Source organism: Rosa rugosa, chromosome 4 (assembly GCF_958449725.1).
Source record: "Rosa rugosa chromosome 4, drRosRugo1.1, whole genome shotgun sequence".
Classification (NCBI taxonomy): domain Eukaryota; kingdom Viridiplantae; phylum Streptophyta; class Magnoliopsida; order Rosales; family Rosaceae; genus Rosa; species Rosa rugosa.
Window position 1 is genome coordinate 16,689,700 of NC_084823.1, and position 23,082 is coordinate 16,712,781.

General features: G+C 38.9%; 4 protein-coding genes and 1 pseudogene across 9 annotated transcripts; 1 reads left to right on the forward strand and 4 right to left on the reverse strand.

The window, feature by feature from the left end:
* Positions 1–2,792: 2,792 nt before the first annotated feature.
* Positions 2,793–7,526, reverse strand: LOC133706985 (putative disease resistance protein RGA3). 5 transcript variants are annotated; one of them, XM_062132529.1, is made up of 5 exons: positions 4,365–7,526; positions 4,073–4,264; positions 3,923–4,007; positions 3,646–3,742; positions 2,793–3,349 (listed from the first exon to the last, which is right to left on the reverse strand). In XM_062132529.1, coding segments are annotated over exons 1-2 (2,883 nt in total). In that variant the 5' UTR covers positions 7,247–7,526; the 3' UTR covers positions 2,793–3,349; positions 3,646–3,742; positions 3,923–4,007; positions 4,073–4,263. The 5 variants fall into 5 exon arrangements, with proteins under 5 accessions (XP_061988513.1, XP_061988511.1, XP_061988512.1 ...); XM_062132527.1 differs by having other exon boundaries at positions 2,794–3,349; positions 3,906–4,007; XM_062132528.1 differs by having other exon boundaries at positions 2,795–3,349; positions 4,128–4,264.
* A 297-nt stretch (positions 7,527–7,823) lies between these two features.
* On the forward strand, positions 7,824–8,796 carry LOC133742399 (cyclin-H1-1-like; annotated as a pseudogene).
* A 340-nt stretch (positions 8,797–9,136) lies between these two features.
* LOC133706907 (uncharacterized) lies at positions 9,137–13,409 on the reverse strand. Of its 2 annotated transcripts, none has more exons than XM_062132450.1 (3): positions 13,163–13,409; positions 10,136–10,425; positions 9,137–9,914 (listed from the first exon to the last, which is right to left on the reverse strand). In XM_062132450.1, the coding sequence occupies exons 1-3, from the start codon at positions 13,292–13,294 to the stop codon at positions 9,383–9,385; spliced, it is 954 nt and encodes a 317-aa protein (XP_061988434.1). In that variant the 5' UTR covers positions 13,295–13,409; the 3' UTR covers positions 9,137–9,382. The 2 variants fall into 2 exon arrangements, with proteins under 2 accessions (XP_061988434.1, XP_061988435.1); XM_062132451.1 differs by having other exon boundaries at positions 10,136–10,407; positions 13,163–13,406.
* Positions 13,410–14,263: 854 nt separating this feature from the next.
* LOC133743489 (uncharacterized) lies at positions 14,264–15,908 on the reverse strand. Its single transcript, XM_062171444.1, has 2 exons — positions 15,773–15,908; positions 14,264–15,192 (listed from the first exon to the last, which is right to left on the reverse strand). Exon 2 carries the CDS (start codon positions 15,167–15,169, stop codon positions 14,495–14,497), a length of 675 nt encoding a protein of 224 aa, XP_062027428.1. The 5' UTR covers positions 15,170–15,192; positions 15,773–15,908; the 3' UTR covers positions 14,264–14,494.
* Positions 15,909–17,501: 1,593 nt separating this feature from the next.
* On the reverse strand, positions 17,502–22,023 carry LOC133743953 (uncharacterized). Its single transcript, XM_062172039.1, has 7 exons — positions 21,752–22,023; positions 21,576–21,644; positions 21,126–21,245; positions 20,970–21,044; positions 20,143–20,277; positions 19,087–19,228; positions 17,502–17,933 (listed from the first exon to the last, which is right to left on the reverse strand). The coding sequence occupies exons 1-7, from the start codon at positions 21,950–21,952 to the stop codon at positions 17,773–17,775; spliced, it is 903 nt and encodes a 300-aa protein (XP_062028023.1). The 5' UTR covers positions 21,953–22,023; the 3' UTR covers positions 17,502–17,772.
* Between the last annotated feature and the right edge of the window lie 1,059 nt (positions 22,024–23,082).

Genomic DNA, 23,082 nt, shown 5'->3' on the forward strand with positions numbered 1-23,082 from the left:
ACTGCATCACCGCCTCCCCTTCACCGGAGTCATCTGCAGCACCAACCACCTGCAGCACCAATCCCAACCGCCTGCATTCCAACCTTCGATCCAGCCTCCTCACCGGAGCCTCCCAGCCTTTGATCTAGCCTCCACCAGCGCCTAGTCCCCCTCCTGCTCGCACAGCAACATCCCACCGTCCTCCTACCCACGCGGCCAGCACACCCGCGCCGGCCAACCCGCGCAGCCCACAGCGCAGATCCCAACACAGATCGCTGCAGAATCCGGTAGCCCTGCCCCGCCTCCTGCGCAACACAGCACACCCACGTCTTACGCAGCCCAACGCCTGCCCATCCCAACGCCACCCCGCCTGCGCACGCCCCTCTCGCCCAACACGCTGCCACAGAGAGGGAGAAAGAGAGAGAGAGAGATCGGAGAATGGGGGATGAGAGAGAAAGAGCAAATCGGGGAGAGTGGAGAGAGACAAGGAGATGCACATGTAATTAAATAATTGAGTTAAGGGCAAAACTGTACTTAAATATTAAATTGGGTAAATGGGAGTAAAAAACTCTTAGTGGAGTAAGTGGGAGTATATTGGCCCAAATTTGGGTAAGTGGTCACGGCCCCATTAAAAAACTATAAAATATAATTAGGGAAAATGATCATTTACCCAATTTCAGCTTAAAAATTGCCCACTTGCTCCACCAACTGTTTTTTAACCCCATTTACCCAAAACACTCTAAGGGATTATTTCCCTAATACCCAATTAATTCTTTTTTCATTCTTTTTATTTATTTTTGAGACATTTTTGCCCTCTCCTTCTTTCTCACTTAGAGAGAGAAGTCATCCTCCACCTTGCTGTGCTCCAGTGACCAGTGGCCGGCTGCGGTCTCCGACGACCGGTGACCGGAATCCGACAACTGATGACCGGAATCCGGTGATCGATGACCGGAATCCGGCGACCGGTCACAGGAATCTGGAATCCGGCTACCTGACTGGTGACCGGATTCCGGCATCTGAATTTATTGCCCCCTAATAATACCCAGTAATCATATTATTGCCCCCCAGTAATCATATTACTGCTCCCCAGTAACCATATTATTTCCTCCCAATAATCATATTATTGTCTCCCAATAATCATATTATTGCCTCCATTAATTATATTATTGCCCTCCAGTGAATTGCATAAATTTCCAAAACCAAAATGAATACACTACAGTCACAATTGATCAATTTATATGCATATTATTGCCCCCCAATACTCATATTATTGCCTCGCAATAAACATGTAATTCTCTCCGTCGAAAACAAAAACCAAAACCTTAGAAGAAAAAAAAACGTTTTCTTCTTTTTCTGCCGCCACCACCGATTGTCAAAAAAAAAAAAATTCCTAGCTTTGAAATTTCTTTCCTGCCTCCGGCGCTCTCGCTAGCACTACCTACCCCTGCCCAACCCATCCCCACGCGCCTGCAGATCCCAGCAGCAGCGCCTCCAAGCCTCCAGCCTTGCGCACCCAGCGCTGCACCTCTCGCGGCTCCCTTCCTGCGGACTGCCCACACCCGGCGTTCGCCCAGCCCAGCGCGCTGCTACACTTCCAGATCGATAACAGCAACACACCACTGGCCTCACCTATTGAACAGCGCACCTGCATCACAGCCCAGCGCCGCGCCCGACAGCAGCACCGCCTTAGATCCAGCCCAGCCCGCGTGTCTGCGCAGCCCCCCCCCCCCCCCCCCAAACTGCGCGCGGCCCTCCACGCCCTGCCCTCCGACGCATAGCCCCCGCGTTGCATCCTCGCTGCCCTGCCCAGTGGCATAGCCACCACCTGCAGACCAGAAGGAGACGCGCAGATATGTGTATGGCGGAGAGAGAGAGTCTGATAGGAGCAGGGGAGAGAGAGAGAGGTGTTTGTAGTTTATTAATTAGATTGGGGGTAAAAATGTCACTTGGGTTTAAATTGGGTAAGTGGGAGTAAAAAACTCTCAGTGGAGTAAGTGGGCAATTTTTAGATTAAAATTGGGTAAGTGGTCACGACCCCGTATAATTATTCAATAAGGATAATATAGTAAATTGTAAAATAGAAAAAAAAAATTTCTTCTTTCTATCTAGGTGACAAATATGTGAGTCTGCTTTATTTGCTTTTGTGCGCATGTGTGTGTACACATATGATATACATATTTGTGAATGGTAACATTCATAAACTAATCTTTTTAACGATTATAGCTTTCAAACATTAAAAAATTTAAAACATGATTAGTTAACGGGAACAAGTGGAAAATAAATTTTAAAAAAAATCAAGGGTTGGTCTTTTTCCTCAAGTCATACGGTTGAACGGTTCAATGATGGGATTTTCGTGTGTAAAAATCGTGGTTCTGTGCCGGGTGCTTTCGATGTTTTTGGTCCTAATCGTGGTGGTCATTTGCTGTTTCAACCTTCATGGTTTGCTCCTCAATGGCCCGATTGTGAAGATTATGCTAATGGTGGTCAATTACAAAGTTCATTCTGCGGGGTTAATTCTGTTTGTGGTACATCAGTACGTGTGATGGCCGATGGTGTTGTTGTTGCGATTATGCAGTGGCACTGTTGGCTTTTTGTAGTATGGTTGTGTGACTTGTGTCAGATCCTTTTGATGTCTTCAAGACTTCAACCCTGGAGTATGCTCTTAGCTTCTGTCACTGCCTTAAAAAGCAAGACCCTTGATGATGCTCAATTGATGTGATACTTTTACCCTCTTGATATGGAGGTGCCATTATTGTGTTCCTATCCTCATTCAAGGGACAGTCCTGACATTTTTTTTTTTTTTGGGAATTAATGAAATCATTCATTAATAATAACCAAAGGTATGGACCCAATGACAAGAGTCCAAAACAAGGCCCAAATACAAACAAACCTAACAAGGAAAATTATTACTAAATCTAAATCCACATAGATAGGCTAAAAGAGTGAATTTTTAGGTTTAAGTCATCTCCTACAATACAACAGCTGCCGCCCAAGCCATCCGCACCGCCGCCACTGTCCGAAGCCAAAAGGTCGCGAAAAGTGCCATATCGAGGAGATAAAATCCGAATAACCGCTGCCAGTACAATCTCAAAATACAAATCCAGTCGAAAACCAATGTAATGAGACGATTAATTGAGCCAAACCCACACACTAACTTTCTCTTCTCCACCAGAGAGACTCAATCCGAGAAGGAACCGAAGCCACCAAAATGGGCCAGAAGCCAATAGCAAAGAAAAAATCCAATGGTGAATGGGGGGTGAAACACCCATGCTTGAGCACCCATACTCCTCTAGGTAAGTGTTTCTCACTTTTAAGAGGTAGCCATGAGAATCTTCAAGGAGCAGGTCTTTAGTAGATCTGTTTTCTCTTCCTGCAACATTATAGATTGGTACGTTGACATCAACAATTAGAAAAATAAGATTTCAAGTTTTATACATTTGAAGATACAATAGACACATGAGTTCTCTCCCAAATTATGTTCATCAAATTACAAGTATGACAGGTCATTGAGTTGCGCACAACTGGAAACCTTCGTTAACTTAATGGTGCATGACTGCATGTGTTATAATACTAGCATTCATCAAGCTTTTTGAACTCTTACGAAGGGTTACTGTTAAACAGCGATTCCTCTCCAACAGTTACTTCAAACACAAAATGATATATTACCTATAATATAGGCAGAACCATCAAAAGCACATCAATCAGTGGATGCCTCAATGCAAGACAAGTTTCCCGAGTGGTGTATCACAGCTCAACAATCCTCCTGCATAGTGCATAGAATGGTTTGATCAAGACGGAATTCATTTCTCAAGTTGGAGTTAATCAAATTTATGTTTGGACGGTAGACGAAACCAGAAACCAGCATCTATACTCAGAGGATTGAATAAGAAGGGGCAATATTAACATTACAAGCAATTTGCTCAAACCTTAGTTGCTCTGCTACCTTTGCTCCATTTGCAGAACCTTATCAATCAGTTGGACAACTTCAAGGTTCATTGTGATTCTGAGTCAGTTATGCTTAAAGCTACCTGCAAATAAATTTGAGTAAGATTTGATTCTGGCAAAAAAAAAAAAAGAATTTTATACTACATACCAAAAGTCTAAAACTCTTATCCAGAATGATGCATACAAATAGAGTCTGATCCTACCCAAGTGTCATCATGTCTTGGGCAATCTAGGCGCCACCGCAAACTTGAGGCAGGTTTGAACAGCCTCCAATAAGGTGCTTGAAATCTTTAACTTGATCGACTATAAGTAACGTCAGTACGTCACGACTAGCGATTATCTAAAGATTCCAAAGAACATAAATAAACACAGTTAATTATGGTGCAAGAATACATGACTACACACACACACGCACATACATTCATCAATTAATTACATACCAGAATAGTATATCTTCAGTATCTATTGTTCTTCCTTTGAAAAAGGGATCAACTCCATGTATGGAGGGAATAATTGTGACGTTTGGGATGCGAGAGATGAACTCATTAGAAAGGCTGCCAAAGCTCTTATAACAATCGATGAGAAGATTCTGCACTGGTGCATTTTGCATGAGGAAGTCTGGCAGTTGTTTCAGTTTAGGACACTGCACAATATGCAAGGAAGAAAGGCGTGGCACTATTGAAATTGATTTCATTTTGGAATTAGAAGAATACTTTCCACCTAATTCCCACTTTTCTAAACTCGGCAAGCAGCCAAGAAAGAGTGTTTCCAAACTTGGGAAGGATGATGATGTTTCTTCTTCTACTCCGAAAAATTCAGCTCCAATCTTTTTTAGACGATCCAAGTACTTTAGCTTCACTACTTTAAGGGACGGCAGCTTCCCGAGAGGAGGCAAAACAGAGGACTTGCTGTGACAAAGATGAAAGACTGTTAATCTGGTTAAATACGACGTCGTCATCCAATTGGGCCAGGCGGAGCCCTTATACCCATCAATTACCAAACAGTCCAAATTTTCATGTGGTCGCAAGGCATTCATTACTCCAGCATTTGCGTCGTTGTCGCGTTGGTCCCATAGACAATTAAGTTTTAAATAAGAAAGATGAACTTTTTGATTCAGTTCTGCTTTCTCAGCCTCACTTGCAGCATTTTCCCCAACCTCTGGAATACCGATGTCAAGACGGCGAAGTTGATTCATCATTCTCAGATCCCCTAATGTCAATACTTCGACTTCTTCACTACAATAAACAGAAGCCTCCCCGTCTAGTGTTCGCAAACTCCTTATACTCCCAATCCCTTTTGGCAAGTACCGAAGCGAATCACAATAACAAACATGAAGGTGCTTCAAGTTAATCAACTTCCCCATATTGTCGGGCAACTCTTCAAGTCTGGCGCACTTATCAAGGTTCAAAGTTTGCAGATTATACAAGTTACACACGGTATCGGGCAATCTCTCTAAATAACGATTAAGAGACAAATCAAGATATCTCAAATGTATCAAATTACCAATCTCCTTTGGCAACTGCTCGATGATGTTGTTACTCAATTTCGAAGTCCTTAGACGTTTCAATTGTGAAATCAAATCTGAGTCTATGGCAGTAAATCTTGAACCAAAAGTTTTCAGGGTACGCAAAATTTTGCTATTCGCTAATTTTGATATAAAAGATGGAAATGGACCATCATGTGCTAACATTAAGGTCAAATGGCGAACCCTATCATTTGCACTCGATGTCTCTATTCCATGGGTACCCTTAGCCTTTATAGTAAGACACTCATTCTCGGTAAGATATTGTACAAAATCATGCACAATATCATGCATTTTGCAGCCTATAATTTCCTTGGTAAGTGCATTTTGCCTAAAATCTTGGAAGAAACATCGCATTACTAACTTGGTAAAAACTTCTCTACCTTGTGTTGCCTCTTCTTTGTTTTCTCCAACATTCAGATAGCCTTGTGACATCCACTGCTCGATAAGAATTTCTTTGTCGAACTCAAAATCTTTGGGATAAGTAGCACAATACATAAGGCAACTCTTAATTTCTGGAGCCAAATCATAATAACTGAGTAATAATGGTCGAAAAACTTCTTCTTGAACCACTTTTACCTTCCATATCTCACTGTTGAGAACTTCTTCCCATTCTCTGATTGTCTGCTTATGCAATAGGAGACTACCTAAAGTCTTTAGAACAAGAGGCAAACCGTCACATTTTCCAACAATTTTCTCAGCAATATCTGCAAACCCCTTGTTGGACTTATCTTGTTCCCTATGCAGAAATGCAACACTATAGAATAGTTCCAAAGAATCTAAACGACTCAACTTCCCCAAAGTGATCATGTCACTTGTTGCTCTCATCATTTGAGCAACCTCCTGCTTTCGAGTGGTCACCAGAATTCTACTGCCTTCAGAACAGGTTTGCACTAGCAGTGGTAAACTCAACGTCTCCCACTCTGTTTGGTTTTGAGTCCACACATCATCTAGGACAAGGAGAATTTTTTTATCCTTGATACATTCCTGGATGCTTTCTAATAATTTTTCCAACACATATGAACTGTCTTGAGATTTTATTCCACTGACAAGTTCAAGGATTTCTTTTGCAATCTTGATGACATCAAAAGGATCTGAGACACAAACCCATGCTTTGATATCAAAATGGGCTTGAACTTGTGCATCCTTAAAGACTAATTGGGTAAAACTTGTTTTCCCCAATCCTCCCATCCCTACAATGGGGATGACAAGGCCGGACCTCCCCTCCCTCAACAACTCACTCACCAACCTCTCTTTTTCAACTTTGCGCCCAATTATGGTCGATACATCGACAAAAGATGAAGTTATAGGTCGGGGATTATATTGTGCAACATTGACTACAGCAGCAACAGGCATGGTGGATTGAAAGCTAAACTTGTTTTTGTCAACGTAAATCTGAGTTAACTCTTCATTCAGATCTTTTATTGCACTACCAATCTTATAACAACGAGCTACCGCATTCAATCTGGCAAGACAAAAGCAATTGGAACGAAATGAGAAACGTACCTCCACATGAGAACCTTGTGTTTCTCGTTTCCCAATTTTAGTGTTCCAACCATCTAGCACGTCATCCATCTTGTACGACACGTCTTTGAGCTGATCCAACCAGTCTCTCACAGCGGGATCCGACACTTGCTTCTTCTCAGCGTCGTGAAGCACATTCTGGATAACTTTGAGGGTGCTTCTGAACTTGTCAACGTCCTTCTTTGCTTTCAAAACCAATTTCACCCCTTCACTTGTGTGGTGGTAAACAACTGAACCCAATCGTTCAACAAGGAGGCTGATGAGTACCTCCGCCATTTCTTGAACGAGTTGGAAATTGCTGGTTGACAACGGAAACAGCACAATCAATTGGGTTGCTTGTTCTTGAACTTCTTGATCTTGTGACTACCGAGTAAAGGTTTTTGGTTTTTTGCGATTTGGTTGTGCTTTTATGAGATGTGATAATCACACTACTTAGTTTTTGACCGTTTGGAGAGAAAAGAGTGTTCTGGGTTTGTTCTACTTAGTTTTTCACCACAATTGGTTCTTCACCTGGGATCAGTTTGATATCAGCTAAAGAAAAGAACGAGAGAGAGGATAAAAAGAGAGTGGCTGTGAAGGAAAAGAGAGAGGGAAGTAAAAAGAAGAATTATAGACCATTAGATCTACCAATGGACACTTGTCTTCATTTCCTTCAAAGCTTAGGAGAGGATCCTCTCCCTTCTAGCTGTGCTAGGAAAGTAGTGATCTAGGTGAATTGAGCCCCAATTATATATTGCTTTTTATTTTTTACCTATAAATAATAATCTTTGGTCCCTACTCATTAAGTTTATAAGCGCCCTAAATAGAGACATGCATGAGATTTTAGTTTTCTGCCAGGGTTTCTGACTCGCCAATGGCCAATTTCCAGACCTCGACTCACCGAACCAAGTGGATCTTGACGCCTGAACAACTGGTAGAGAAATACAAGGCTGCTAATCAAAGAGCAATAGAAACATTGGACAAGTATGGAGTAGCAGTAGCGAAGGTAAACGATGATGGGTCTTTATCGTACCCCGAAATTCCAAAAGAGAATTCTCGTCCGAAAGCACACTCACCATTGAAGAGGAGCAATTGATGCGAGTATATTATGAAGCTAAGCTTCAAGAAGTGTGTAACAGCTTTCACTTCCCTCATAAAATCCAGGCAACAGCTCTCATATATTTCAAAAGATTTTATCTACGATGGTCAGTTATGCAACATGAACCAAAATATATAATACTGAGTTGTATTACTTGTATATATGCGGCTTGTAAGATAGAAGAAAGCTATATATCAGCAGAGCAGCTTGGTAATGGGATCTCACAGGATCCACAGATGATCCTCAAATATGAGTTGATGGTTTTTCAGAGTTTGGAATTAATGTATGCACCATATCGCTCCGTTGAAGGGCTTATCCAAGATATGGAGGAATCCAGCTGCGGATTTAATGATGATTATCAGGTTCAAAAGCTAAAGCACAGTGCACTTATGGAAGTTGACAAGATCATACTCACAGATGCACCACTTCTGCTCCCTCCTGGACAGTTGGCCTTGGCTACATTGCGAAGAGCAAATCAGGTGCACCGAGTTTTGGACTTTGACAGATACCTAGGGAGCATGCTCTCTCGTCACGGTTCTGCTGCACATACCATTTCAGAGCTGGTTGAATGCCTTGATGCAATTGATTCTTGGGTGAGGAGATACAAGTTTCCTTCAGACAAGGAAAATCCCGCACATCAATAGGAAACTGAAATCTTGTTGGGGTCAAAGTTCAAGTGACGAAAGCAAGAAATCAAAGCACAAGTCGAAGAGAAGTTCAAATGAATCACAGAATGTATACCTTCTCATAATGAAATTTAAACTGATCTCAGTTTTTCACATGGAAGTGTTTCGATTTGCTCCCAGAGAAGCTCCAAGGATTTTACAATTGCATTCTCTAGTATCTCTCTTTTCTTGTTCCATTCTCTAATGAGGCTTTCTGAGTATCATCCCAAAACGAGTATAATTTTATTTTAATTTTCGTTTCCTTTTCCTCTTATGTATTTCCCTATGGTATTTTAAAAAGACAACATATTTAAAATTCCATACTCGCATCAATTCTCTTAGATCAATATTTTAGTGATGTTTCTCACAGAATCCACGTAACCTATATTCGACCACTAGGCATTTGTTATTGTACAACAATGCTAATAATAAAGTTAATAGCTAGCAGCTTATCATTAATTATAAGCAGCAGAGAGACAAATGATCCTAAAAAGCATATTTTGACTGGAGTCTTTACTACCAAAGCTAACTGGGCATCTTCACCAAACATGGAGCTGCTGTACATAGCATAAATTACAAGTGATGGCCTTCAATCACTGCCATCAGGAGCTGCATTTCTTATGGAGTTTTGTGTCTTTGATCAATATACATGAGTTGAAAGGAATTCTATCATTCAGTTAGTGCAACCAAGCCATCATTGAGCCAATTTCTCATAATCGTGAAAGCTTTCTCTGCATCTTCATCTTCTTCAGCAGACTGAGGTCGGTGAGCAAAGCCATGACCTCTTCCCTTGAAAGTCACCAACCTAGACCCCTTACCAATGCTTTTCTCAATGTTCTCCAGGACATTGACAGGACAAAGTGGGTCATTGTCCCCTGAGATAAACAATACGGGAACCTTAATATCAGAAGCTACGCTCAGGTCCATCCTTGTTCCATAAAAGGAGACCCCAATACCAAAATAAGCACCCTGGTCTCTGGCTAGCACATCAATCACTTTGCCACCTCCAAAGCAAAAACCAACCAAACATAGCTTCTTTGAGATTCCTGCAGCCAAAAATTCGTCCACCATCCATTTTGCCGATGTGGCGATGTCTTTTGCAACCCTCTGAGGTTCTTGTTTCACAATCCATTCATCAAACAAAATCTTTGGTCTGTCCTTTGTCCATGGATCTCCACGAAATAGGTCCGGAAGTAAGACACTGCAGTGTTTTAAGAAATGGAGAGTAATTATATGGCATCCACAAAACTCTTGAAAGCATGATTTCTCTGAAGTTATATGTAAACACCAAAATGCTGTTTTGAGTGAAATTTAGAAAACTGGTCAGTACGTAATAAAAACTTGAACAAAAGACCCCTTGCCACAAGGAAGTAACTTAGATGCATTCACTAAAATGTACAAGCTCAAGGTTAAGCAACGTACTTATAACCATTGCAAGCAACACGATATGCAAACTCTCTTGTGGATGAATCTTCAAATCCAAAGATATCAGACAAGAGCAATATCCCGGTTCCATTATTATTTTTCACTGCCTTGAAGAGATGAGCATTGATGCTATCTTCACCCTCGCCAACTGAAAGTTCAATTCCACTGACTAATTCACATGCCTCGTCATTTATGTCCTCTTCCACTTTTAGTAAGCTACAACTAACTCTTCTGCCTACTAACCTTTGACGACCTATATTGCATGCTCTCTGGACATAAACTGAGCTCTACAGTCAGTCAGTCAAGGTAGTATTTCTTTATAAAACAAAGAAAATAAAAAAGTTCAAGTTAATGAGACAAGCTAAGAACTGTTTGCCATCACAAGTGCAATTGTGTTTGCCAGGCAAAAATTGTATGGTAGAAACAGAATTTATCAATAGATTTGTTAACATTATTGGATAGGTACACGTTATAAATAACGTCGAAGCAGACTGGTGTGAGTTGTGTCATTGTCATGATTTCTAAGTTTCTAAGCAAACCTAAGTAAACTAGAGAAATACTGGCCCGGACAACCCAAATATCCAACACAATGACACCATAAACTACAGAATCAGTCTCTCTTTTGCTCAAATTGCAATAGTGGGAAAATTCCATACCATGGAGTAAAAAGTGATGCGGTTCAACATTCTTGAGATAAGAATCATATGTCTAATGTAATATATATGCTTTGCTGGAAACGGTGGCAGTAGTAAAGAGTGTGCTGTATACATAGCATGGCAGAAGCATACAGCCAAGAGAAGTGTTTAGAAAGCAATTTTTTTCAGCTACCAGCATATTCATAAGAAGTAAAACAATTGCTTCTCCAATTTTTGGGTATAGGCAGGAACCGAAACAATTGCTTCTCCAATTTGATTTTGAATGGCGTCCTAGCCAAAACTACCTAACAGTCCTGTCACCAAATGTGCATTCAATAGCATCACAGGATTCGCAAAAAAGTTGAAAGTTTTATATTAAGGATAAATAGAAATTGGTCAAGTGAAAGTTAACAAGAATCATAATATTATATAGTTGGGAAAGCATTGCAAAAGATAAATCTATTTGAGCTCCTTTTATATCAGAAGTCATCGACTTTACTCTGTAAAACAAGAATTTCTCAAGGTATTAACATAGACATCATAATGCCTAGATCTGAGGCTTGATGAGAATTCCATCACTACTTATTACATTATCATACACTGAGGTCAAACAACAGCCGCATAAAATGACGACAGGCCAATAGATACCAATCACAGATAGAACTTAGAAGCTTCCTGAAACAATGTTTTTACTCAATTTCAAGTTATGATACATAAGTAGTGTTTCCTTTCACCTAAGATCATACAAAACCTAAGCATCTGTCACAACTCACAGGTCATCTGCTAAAACTTCTTCCATTTAAAAACCATCAAAAAATGAACGAAGTGTTTTAAGAGATATAAAAAAAGTACCTTTAAAGAAAGCCTAAACAATCTCTTAATAGTTACTAAAGTAAAGCAATGAAGTGAAAATGGTTACAAAAAGGCAAAGCTGAAGGGGTGAAACACAAAAAATAGTGCACCTAGATCATACCTCTCACACATGTTTTCTATTTACCTCAGATAGTTTAATTAGTATCTTTGTTTTACACCAATGCCAATGCATGCATGTTAACTTCTGATCTGCTTATCTAATTTTATGAATGGATTAAGTTTGGGTCATCTTACAGGAGGAAAACTAGCTATCAAGTTCTTTAAAATGCACATGTAAGAACAGCATAAGATTGAACAAACATGAAGACGGAATTCAAAGATATGAGTTTCTTTGTTAATGATAAAGAGAAACTGATCATGGTAAGGTTAACGAGTTGTAAATAGTTGGGAATTCAATGGTATATAACTAAACATTAAGCTTCTTTACCCAAGAATCATCAGTTTTCTGCCTAACAAAATTCTTTTTCAAGGTATTAATATAGACATCGACTAGTTCATACAAGCCGGTCCTGATGACAATTCTGTCGCTATTTCACACTGAGGTCAAACTACATCCGTCTGCTCTCAGAATTGACAGAAACAATAAAAGTATTGAATACATGAGCACAGCCTTTCTTAAGGTATCTTAATAAATAATACTTAATTTCTAGTTAGATGTATGATATGTACTCCTTGCATCCAAAATCATACAAAACCTGAACAACTGTCTCAACACACGATTCATTACCTTAACCTTCTTTTATTTTCAAAACTACCCCTTCATAAGATCTGAATAAGAACAATGTGAGAACAAGTCTTTTAACAGATGCTAAACTAAGAAAGCGCATAACTCCAAGAAAAGGAATGGAAGAAGGGAAGATATACAGTGCATTTTCCTAACATGCATGTTTGCTTTTCAGAGAAAATGAGAAATCACTACAAGCTCCTAATTCAACACAGTATATCAAGAAACTTCTCCGTACTTGAAAAACAGATACGACTTGCACAAGAGTCCAAATGCTGTATTGCAAGAGATCCCCACGTAAATAACAAAACCTAAAGAAACACGGAAATTTGATTCATGATCTAGCTATGCATAATGTGATGAGCAATCTCATCAGCCTAATTCGATCTTTTATCCTGTTTCAACTTGACCAAAACCATCAACCAGTAGAGTTTTAATTTGAACTAGTGCCTAAAATTAGATTGGCAATGCCAATGTCACTAAAGACTAGAACTTTCACCACAACTAATGGCACCTGAGTTCTTATATCAAAGTTCAGCTATACATGCAACTGAGTATAGAACAATTATCGAAACAGCCGATTTACCATCTCAATCCTTCTAGTTTCTAACAATCTGCTTTAGTATTATCACTAAAAAGAAAAAGAAACACCATTTTCTTTATCAAAATATAGAATTCAAGTCAGAGATACAATTCACAAAAGGATATATATATTTTGATTCCAAGTTATCATAGGAGCCTAAGCCTTGATAAAAGTGCATTTGTAATAAGAGAAATAAATGAAGAACTTACTGAAGAGGTGCGCAGAGGAGAAGCAAAAGTAGTTGAGAGGAACCCAAAATGATGAAGAGCTGGGTTTATGGGATTGGGAGACAAGTTGCAGAAGCTTAAGGAAGCAGAAGTTGAGAGTGAGTATAACCCCATATTTCTCTTTCTAGTTCTGTACACCCTTGGCTTCAAAAGCTTACACAACCATCTCAACTGGATTGAACTGAACTGGACTTTAGTGATGGATATATCTTCTTCTTCAAACGAACCCCCGCCTCAAAAACATTTTCCCATTTTCGGGGTTTAAGGGAACGGACCCACCACCAATTCACCTTCAAATGGGTCAACAATTGACCCTGTTTTTACTCTCTCGGTTAAAAATGAAACTCTAATTAATTTTTGCTATGTAATTATAGAAAATTTTCACTACATTAGAATATTGAACTCCAACAAAATGGAGTTGGTCTAGTGGAAACATGCTATCTACAAGTGAGGCGAACACTGCAGGGTTTCTCCTGATAATAGGAGTCTAGGAGGTCTCTGATTCAAACCCCAACTTGTGAAGAACATCCCTTAGAGAGGGGTCATATCCAATTTGCTCTCGGCCCTGGAGTGGTAGTTCACTCAGTCACTATTTTTTACATCAAATGGATATTGAACTCCGGACTCCTTGACTTAATAAAAAAAAAAAAAAACAAATTGAACTCCCAAATTAGTTTAATCTTAATTCAATTTCTCACCTTTTTTTGACCATTTAAGCTAACCCGAAGCACTTACTATGCAACTTTTTTTTCAAAGGGATGACATACTCGAGGCCACAACTTTATTCCTCAGCGCTTTGTAATGCTCACCATTCAATAAAAATTTTACTTGATTCTAATGTGTCTAACCAATAACTATGTATGATCTATTAAGCCTGTAAATGTAGCTAACTATGTATGCCAAGTGGGTAGCTAACTCCCATTCACATTCTGTTACAACTAGACCAAACCCATCAATCAGTCAGAATTTCACTTCAAATCTACTGCCAAATTCACCCAGTACAAAATACAAGAATCACCACAACCAATGGCACCATAATCGCCATATTAGAGTTTCACTATACATGCAACTATCCAGAACCAGTTTAAAGAAAACTTCACGATAACCAATTTAACTTTTTTAGTCAAACAAACTGTAGTTCTAACAAAATGCTTCCAACAGGAACAAAATCTTACAAGATGTCATTTCTTCTGACGGTACAAAAATCTCCTAGAACTTTTTCTTTCTGTTGTCAAGCCATACTCATCTTCAGAATACTCAAGATTATAAATGGACAATAAAAATGCATAACACAAATGCAAACTCATCCCCAATCTAAAACCTTTCTGCCAATCTAGCAGTAACTGCTCTTAGTTTTGAATACACTTTAGCAGCAGGGGATCCTAAGATAAGGTTGCAAAGAGAGTCCCTAGCAACCTTTATGTTTGCAAAAGATCCCAATATGTGGATCTTGGTGTCTGCAATCACAATCCTAGTCTTTGTAGCATTCTCAATCGCGAATTTTGTTCTGCCACCTTTCCCAGACAGCCTTCCTATAGCGCGAGACAAGTGCTCCCCACGAAGTGTTTTGACGTCCTTGATCTCAAAGGACTCCACATAAAGCTCGTCCAAACGTAGAAGGGCAATGGCATCTATGACATCAAACCCCAGCATGAAAGCCTGGACAAAATCAGCACACTTCTGCAGATGACTAATGTCAGGTGTGTCGCGTCTGGTCTTCAACTCCACTTTGCGGCCCTTGAGATTCATACGAATGTCTATCTTCATCTGCTCGTAAATTGGGGTGTATAATTCCATCCATGCTTTCTTCAGTGGCGTATAACGATGCGGTGGAACAGAGACCTTCCGGAACTGAACTTGCCCATCTGACATCTCATGAGCCTTTAAAGGCTCAAAACTTGGCTTTGCAGGCAGTGTCCCAGATGCTGAACTGGCTCCATTTGCCACTGCTTCGACTTCCATGGAAGTAGGAGCTTCATTGGACTGCATTTTTAACTGCCCTGACTTCAGCCCTTCAAAGATTATAAAGGAAAGTTGATCAAGACCATCTTAAATATCAAATCATATCCCATCATAATATCACAAGTTTCGCATGAAACTAGGCTTAACAGCCGAAAAGCAAAAAACAAAGGAAATCATTCTGTAGTTTAAGCAAGAGCTACCTTAGAAATGCACATCTACCCTAGTTTAGCTTCCTATGAATACATAATATATAGCAGACCCTATACATCTCAGTAACACGAAACAGCTATTCTAAAATCACAATATCAATTGAACCAACACCCGGATGCAATCTTAACCAACATGGACCCAGAGAGCACAGCTGTACAAGCTAAAATCCAAAGCGAACTTAACCGAAAAAAAACAAATTACACACAATTTCACAGGTCAATAGGAAATATGAGATTTATCAAATAAAAGTGTTCATGTATAGGGTGGAATTATATTTGATGGGATGTAAACAAGTGAGTATGTGAAATTTGTTATGGGTATGAGATTCAGTTATGTAAGAGGAGAAACAAATAAGACCCAAATAAAATTGGACAAAATCGAAGCACATGGATATAGAATTCAGAGCATAACTAATCATACCTCAATCTAAGAGACAGAGGCGATGGAAGACGGAGAGAGAGAGAGAGCCTCTGAGTCGAAGGAGGCAGAGAGCGAGAGAAGGAGGCAGGGTAGGGTTGCTGCGCGATTCTAAAAGGGTTTAACTTCAAGGGTTTTCGGGAGATTTTATATTGGAGGGGGTTAGTTGGTAATTTCGGCAAACTAGGAAATGCCACGTATGCAACTAAGGTCTATGACAATATCATTTTGTTATTTTTTTTTTTTGGTTATACAAATTGTTAAAGGATTAAGAGCAAGTTCACCCGTTGGGTCACAATGTCACCAAGTCACTAGGACAGAAAACTCTTCACTGCCACTGGACCTTTATTTCCACCCGTTGGGTCATGGTTACTAGTCAGTTATTGTTCATTGAATATTTTATTAATTTTTTTAGTGTAAATGAGAACATTTTGGTGTATGATGTAAATAAATAGTATTGATGAACATTTTGGAAATGCAACCAAAGAAAACTTTATGGGTAGACAAATTATATGTCCACCTACACTTTTTTTTTTTTTTTAAACTCCACCGACACTTTTATTACATGTACACAGCCAACAAAGTTTTTGAAAAGAGTGAAAATTTTTAAAACTCCACCGACACTTTTATCACATGTACACCACCGACAAGGTTTTTCAAAAGAGTGAAAAATTTTAAAACTCCACTAACACTTTCATCACATGTACACGACTGACAATTTTTTTTAAAAAAGTGAAAAACCCACCGACACTTTTATCTGTTTGGGCCACGGTGGAGCCTTGGGTCACGGGCTCAGTCACTATGCTGCCCGAGCTGAAGTCCTGGGCCACGTACTATTCTATTGCCCAAGCCCGGTGGAAGGTTGAATATTTTGGTGACTTGGGTCACCTTTTGACGTGGACCCCGGGCATAAACAAGTCTGGTGGACTTGCTCTAAATTCAAGCTAGAACCATGTTATTTCTTCAATATTATTAAATTCTGAACTTACCGATATTTGTCTGAAATTGAAATGTATTTAAAATTAATATTATTAATAATTGACTGCTAGAGCATTACTCGTTACCAATATCTATCGAATTTCAACGACATGGTGTGGTAAAGTTGATCGAGCTGCCTAGTATGGAACCCTCATGTCTAGGGTTCGAATCCCAACTCCCACCAGTTTGTGGCCAGTAGGTTTGAGGGGTCTTCGGGTTCGTGGACCTCAGTCTGAATACTGACTGAGTGGATGTGTTACTAACTCGCTAACATAATCAAGGTGGCTTGCTACCTCATTCCCGAACAAAAAAAAAATAAAAAAATCTATCGAATTTCAATCATTTCCTTAATTTTTCATAAATTTAAAATACAAACTTACTATCAAAATTGAAACTTAAAACTTCGTATATAATGCAAGACCAAACATTTAACTAAAAGCATTACGATCTCGTATAGTTCGCGGAATGAGACTCGGAGGAAAGTTGTTCCTTGCTGTTTTTATAGGGATGAGCAATCAAGATTCCTACAAAGTTGTTTGTAACACTAAAATTTGAAAGTTTCTATGCAGCGTTCATTCTAAAATCTTCACTAAAAACTCTCGCTCACCTATTGTTCCAAAGGCAAAGTGCATTTTATAACTTGGGCAAACATGAGTGGCAACTCGGACATAGGAAAAATTTAGCTACTTCTGACCAGAACTGCTCACGTTACCAGAAGAGCTTTTGCAAACTCTTGCCTAACTCTGAATGGACATGAAACCATAAAACCACAATTTATCTAAAATTTCCTTGAAAATAGTTTCCAACACTGCTTTCCATCCTCAAACTAGAAAAGTCCAGCTAGTATTTGGGTTTTGAAAACGAATAAAATACAGGAGAACAAAAAGAAACTAGGCAGGCATTACCATACAAGCAGATATATACTTACTTCAGCTACCCTAATCGGACGGTATAGGACAATCACAGCCTAAAGGCATATTGGCGATGGAGTTTCATGATTCACCATCTATGCAAAATCCGACAACTTACTTCATCTCTACTGATTGTATTGCAAGCTTGGCTGCAACCATGGAGATATTATCTTTGACAAACTGTAATGAATTATCTAGCCTATGCATTGTGTCTTTCAGCTCCATTGCCTTTAATTTCTCTTGCTGCAGCTTCACAAGTTCCGATTGACTTGATCCTGCAGCATAAGAAAATCCCAGATGAATTTAAAATAGCTGATGAAATGTAAGCAAAGTAGGATGTTTGCAGGTTCAACTTATACGTCCCTATACTAATGTTTTTGGTCTGTTGAAATACAATCAAAGGGAGTGCAAATGCTGGTCAAAGAGAGGTAGCAAGAACCTCTGCATTTCAAAAACTATTGCAAGATTTGTGAAGTTCCTTATAAAAATCAAGGAAGGATGCTTCAAGTTACATGATCCTTTCAACTAGCTCCCACAACAGGTCTTGTATGAAATGAGAACAAATAAGTGGAGTCGCAAACACATGGCTAAGTGCTCGACTCTGACATCCTAGTTGAGATTTTCACCACAGATATTTAGATAAACCATTCGAAGGCACTTCAAGCAAGCAAAGACTCCACTCAAATAGCATTGAAAAGTTTACCAAATTCTCAACCAAAAGTCCAATATGTTATGCTAATGCAAGCAAGCAAAGACTCCACTCAAATTAGTAGCATGCTAATGCATATCTCTGACTGACTTCCAGCAGAAAAGTTTTTACTAAGGTCGCTGTTGCTAACTTGGTGCTATTGCAGTGAAGAAAGAGAGCGAGATCACTACTTTGAAACTCTCATAGAAAGCCTCAACCTTGAAAAATTATATGCTCAAATTTCATAACAAGGATAAGTCCAGATGGTTAAGCATGTAAAAGTTGTCAAACATGGAACTGAGAATCACAGAAAACAGGTGCAAAGAAGCCCAAACCAAAACTAAGAGGAGCTGAAACAAGTCTGGGGATACCAAGGAACAGTAGCAAAGAACATAACAAAAATGCCAGAAATCCAAAAACAGCAGCAAAACAGTTAGAAGGTCTGAAACTACTGCAGACACTGGTTGTGATACAAGGTAGGAAAGGTAAAATGGCTGAATCTGAGAGTATATTTGTAATAGAGATATTAACACCTTCAAAGGAAAAACGACCCCTACAACTCAACCCTTACTAAACACGAAATAAAGATCATCATAAAGCCGGATAGTAAAAAGAAAAAGGTAAAGCCAAAACGTACTGGACATGGTTTCCAACAAGAATTAGTAATCCCCAGGCAGTAGAACTGAGGAGCTATAACTTTCTAGACACTATCAGAAATCAACATGCACAAGGGAAACTACCTGATACAGGTTGAAGTGCCGCAAAGGATACACGCTCAGCCAAGGAAGGAAAGAAAGCTTCATCACAGTCCACTTGTAGTCCCTTTTCCGTCCACATCAGAGAGTTGGCAATTTGAGTCTGCAAAGGTGCCTCCTTTGGAGCCTAGTGAACAAAAAAATATGAGCACCAAGTTTCCAGATGTAGAGGGTAACAGTTTATTTCCATCATTCTGAACAATTGTAGTACTTTTAGAGATAGAGCCTGAGGGGTTTGTTATTTTTCTCTGCATTTGGAGCCTAGTGAACAAAAATTATGAGCACAAAGTTTCCAGATTTAGAGGGTAACAGTTTATTTCCATCATTCTGAACAATTGTAGTACTTTAAACCCCCATGGAGGAGTACTGCATTAGATATCCGCCTAGAGATAGAGCACGAGGGGTTTGCTATTTTTCTCAGTATTAAGGTACTTTTGCAACATACATGCAATATTACCATGATAATATTCTACTTGTTGCAACATTTTGTCGGAACTAATATGGTAGATAACCCGAGAAATGTAGAGTTTGTAGATAGCCAGAACAAGCAAATTTGACTTAATAAAACTGATGCAGACCAAGCCAAAGACAGTCAGGCAGCCAAACACACTGACTTTCAGAAAAAAAAACTAGTAAAATTAGAGAGAAACTGATGGGCACTCTTGGATTACGGTTCCTGTATTGAGGTGTCTCAATGAAAGAGCCAAAATGTAATTTATATTGTTTGGTGAGAAAGCAAAAATGTGAAAAGACAACAGGAACTTGTAATGAAATGTGCATTATAGGAACGGTCTTTCAACAGAATGTTATATAAATTGGCCCTATATCGATTGGGAGCTTTTTCTGTTGATCACCGCTCCACTTTGACTTTGCCTCTGAGCGTTTATTAATATAATTATTTAAAAATTAAAAATAAATAAATGAATAAATAAAACCAAGACCTGTTAAAGTCATGATTCAAGAATGACCTTTTATCATTTTCGTTGTGACAATGCAGCATTGGGACAAACTTTACACAGAGAGAAAGAGAGAGAGTCACACCTTTAGTTTGATTTCCAAACTATTTAAACTACACAGAGCCTCTTTTACTTGAATAACTTTGGGGCTTAATCTGCTTACACTATCAGGTACCCTGTCCTGCACGGGTATGACAACACCTTTCAAGTAAGGATCTGCCTGCATAACAAAGTGCAAACCCACATTTAGAAAACATAAGAGGAAACCACAAGGATATAAATATGACAGTACTACAGACAGAGTGGGTGAAAGAAGAATCAAAGAGAACACAAAGAACCAATAAATAGGGGTAATGGGGGTGGGGGCAGCAGTACACAAAATCATTTGCCTTCTCTTTGGATCCTCAGACAAAATAGAAAAAACTGGCTGGTATCATAACACTTTGTTTTTTTCATGCTAAAGATTAACAATTAAACATTTCCTTGGTTTCAGGTTTCATGATGAAAACATCAGATACGTGATAAGTTATTGAATTTTTATTAACATGTTACCAATAAAATTGATACAAACAAAGTTCTATCTTTTATTACGTGGTGAAAAATGAAATAATCACTCATATATATGGAAACCACCAAAATGGTTTGTCTATGTATATACAAAATAATGTTTATGTATGGAGAAGTGTCTAGTAATAAGGTAGTATAAGTGAATAGTTGAGATGCGCTGTCCTGCATCTCACTTTTGTCCAAATCTTATCTAATACATGAGAAACAGATGCTTATTTAAGGATCCTCAAAAAAAAAAAAGGTGTAAATTATTTCTTAAAGGGTCGTATAGTGATTCTCCGCCCTGTAACAGAATATACGTATGAGTAATTTGACGACAGACAGACCAGTTCTCTTTTTACTCACCTGCAGAAATTTGATAATCTTTACACGACCAATTCCTCTTATAGAGACTAATGCTCCAACTTCTAATCTCTCAACCTGCAGAATACTGGAACTGATATTAGTTCATAAGGTACTTCAATAGACATTCGGAAATTATTTTAAAGCTGGGAAGCTTACATTTTCTACAAATACCAAACAACCATTTCTAGCTGCAAAAGATGCTTCTTCCAATGAATCATCAATAATGATAGGATCCAGCACAAAATGCACAAAGAACTTCTTGTTCCTCAACAATGACTGCACCACGTAGATTGAATCATAAATCAGATAAACAAGTAAGTTCAGCCTATTAAGTCTACAGAAACCATGACAGGTATTTTTCATAAAAGAATTCAGTTTCAAAAACATGACACTGCATAATGCGAAGAAGATTTCCTGTATAGGATCTCTTAACTTCACTAATGGGTACAACATTTTTACCTCTTTCAACGTAATGGGTTTCTATACAAATAAACCATATCATATATATATATGCATGAGTGAGATAACAAAAACTTGTTATCTCATCATATAAATGACTAGCACTTCTGTAAACTATGGTTAAAGACAATGACTAGAACCTAGTACCTCCTCGAGTAGAGCAAGATATCTGGCTTCATATAAATGCAGTGTTTTACTCTCAGTTGGAACCAGAACCTGAAATTGGGGGGAGGGTTCAGTAAATAAATGAATGACTGCAGCAGAAAGAATGGATTAATTTACTCTCCAAAGTAAAACTGTAAAAGTGATTGAAGGTTGTTCACCTCGGTCAAGGTGAAGGGGAGCAGCGGGAGCTCCAAGGAGGTGGCGTTTGGCGGCGAGAAACGGCGTCGTTCCTGCTTCGGGCGGGTGAAACCGAAATGGAGGAAACGGTGGAGGGTCGGGTGCGGGTTTCGGATTCGGGTCGTCCTTGCAGGGAGAAAGGGGCTGGTGGGTGTAGTGAGATTGAAGGCCGTACAAGTCATCTGCTTCTAGGGAGAAAGGGGCGGGTTCCTTCTTCTTCCGTTACGACCACCAACGGTCCGACGGATGATTATCTTCGAAATTATGTGGTGGGTCCAACACATGATTTATTTATTTATTATTATTGTTTTTTTTTTTTTTTTTACAAAATCTCAGTTAAATACACGATATTTTTATAAATATACATTTTTTAGATGGTAATTTTGTCAAAATTTCATTTTAGAGACTTTTTTTCCCAAATATTCTAATTCAAACTTCTCAATTTTAGATTGGTTTGACAAAAATTATTGATATTGTGGCAAAAAAAATATATTTAACAAAAAATTAACGAAGTGACTAAAGTGAATAACGGAGTTATAGTTGAATAACCAAAATAATATATTAAAAAAATGAATGACCAAAATTACAAAGTTAAGTGACCATTTTAGGAAAAATGAAAAATGAAAAATGACAGTTTACCCCTAGTCTCCTATTGTACTATGGTATCAAAAGTTGTTACCCTGATGCCCAAGTAGACAACCACCGGAACAAAAACCGATGGAAACAATAGGCAAAAGATTACAGCTGAAAACATTATGACTTTTACAAATCCAAAGTGCTTTTTTCCCTTAGGTGGCGTTCGGTGGCACATAATTAAATTGAAATTTGACATGTTATATCCTAAATGTTGCGCTTCTAAATTTAATATTTTTAGGGAGCCTTATTAGCTTAGATGAAACATAGTTTTTGTGACCGTCTAGGGTGCCTTGATGTATGCCATCTACTTTCCTTTTTTTTTTCTCTTTTTTTTTTTTTTTTTTTTTTTAGGGTGGGTCTATTCAGACCTCCCAATTTACTATGTCCATCTCTTCATTTTTTTTGCCACTGAACTTCCTGATTTATCCCTATTTTTATCTATTTACACCTCTGAGTTTACCAAACACTTTGCCACTGCTTTTGCCACTGACAACACTTATTAATAAGTCAGTTTACCAAACACTCAGCTGCTTTTCTTTTCAGCCACTTATTCTCAGAAATAAGCAGAAGCCAGTTTTTCTTAAAAGCACAGCCATACCAAACACACCCTAAACCACATAGAGTATGGGAGAAGGTAACCCCTCAACAAAGAAGAGTATGGGAGCAGGTAAGCCTA

Coding starts and splice junctions, on each gene's coding strand:
- LOC133706907 (XM_062132450.1), bottom strand. CDS start 13,294: ATGGGGTTATACTCACTCTCAACTTCTGCTTCCTTAAGCTTCTGCAAC. Junction 10,426..13,162: donor CTCCTCTGCGCACCTCTTCA/GTAAGTTCTTCA, acceptor GACTGACTGTAG/AGCTCAGTTTATGTCCAGAG. Junction 9,915..10,135: donor GTTGCTTGCAATGGTTATAA/GTACGTTGCTTA, acceptor AAAACACTGCAG/TGTCTTACTTCCGGACCTAT.
- LOC133743489 (XM_062171444.1), bottom strand. CDS start 15,169: ATGCAGTCCAATGAAGCTCCTACTTCCATGGAAGTCGAAGCAGTGGCA.
- LOC133743953 (XM_062172039.1), bottom strand. CDS start 21,952: ATGACTTGTACGGCCTTCAATCTCACTACACCCACCAGCCCCTTTCTC. Junction 21,246..21,575: donor ATCTTGCTCTACTCGAGGAG/GTACTAGGTTCT, acceptor TACGTGGTGCAG/TCATTGTTGAGGAACAAGAA. Junction 20,278..20,969: donor AGATTATCAAATTTCTGCAG/GTGAGTAAAAAG, acceptor TTTGTTATGCAG/GCAGATCCTTACTTGAAAGG.
- LOC133706985 (XM_062132529.1), bottom strand. CDS start 7,246: ATGGCGGAGGTACTCATCAGCCTCCTTGTTGAACGATTGGGTTCAGTT.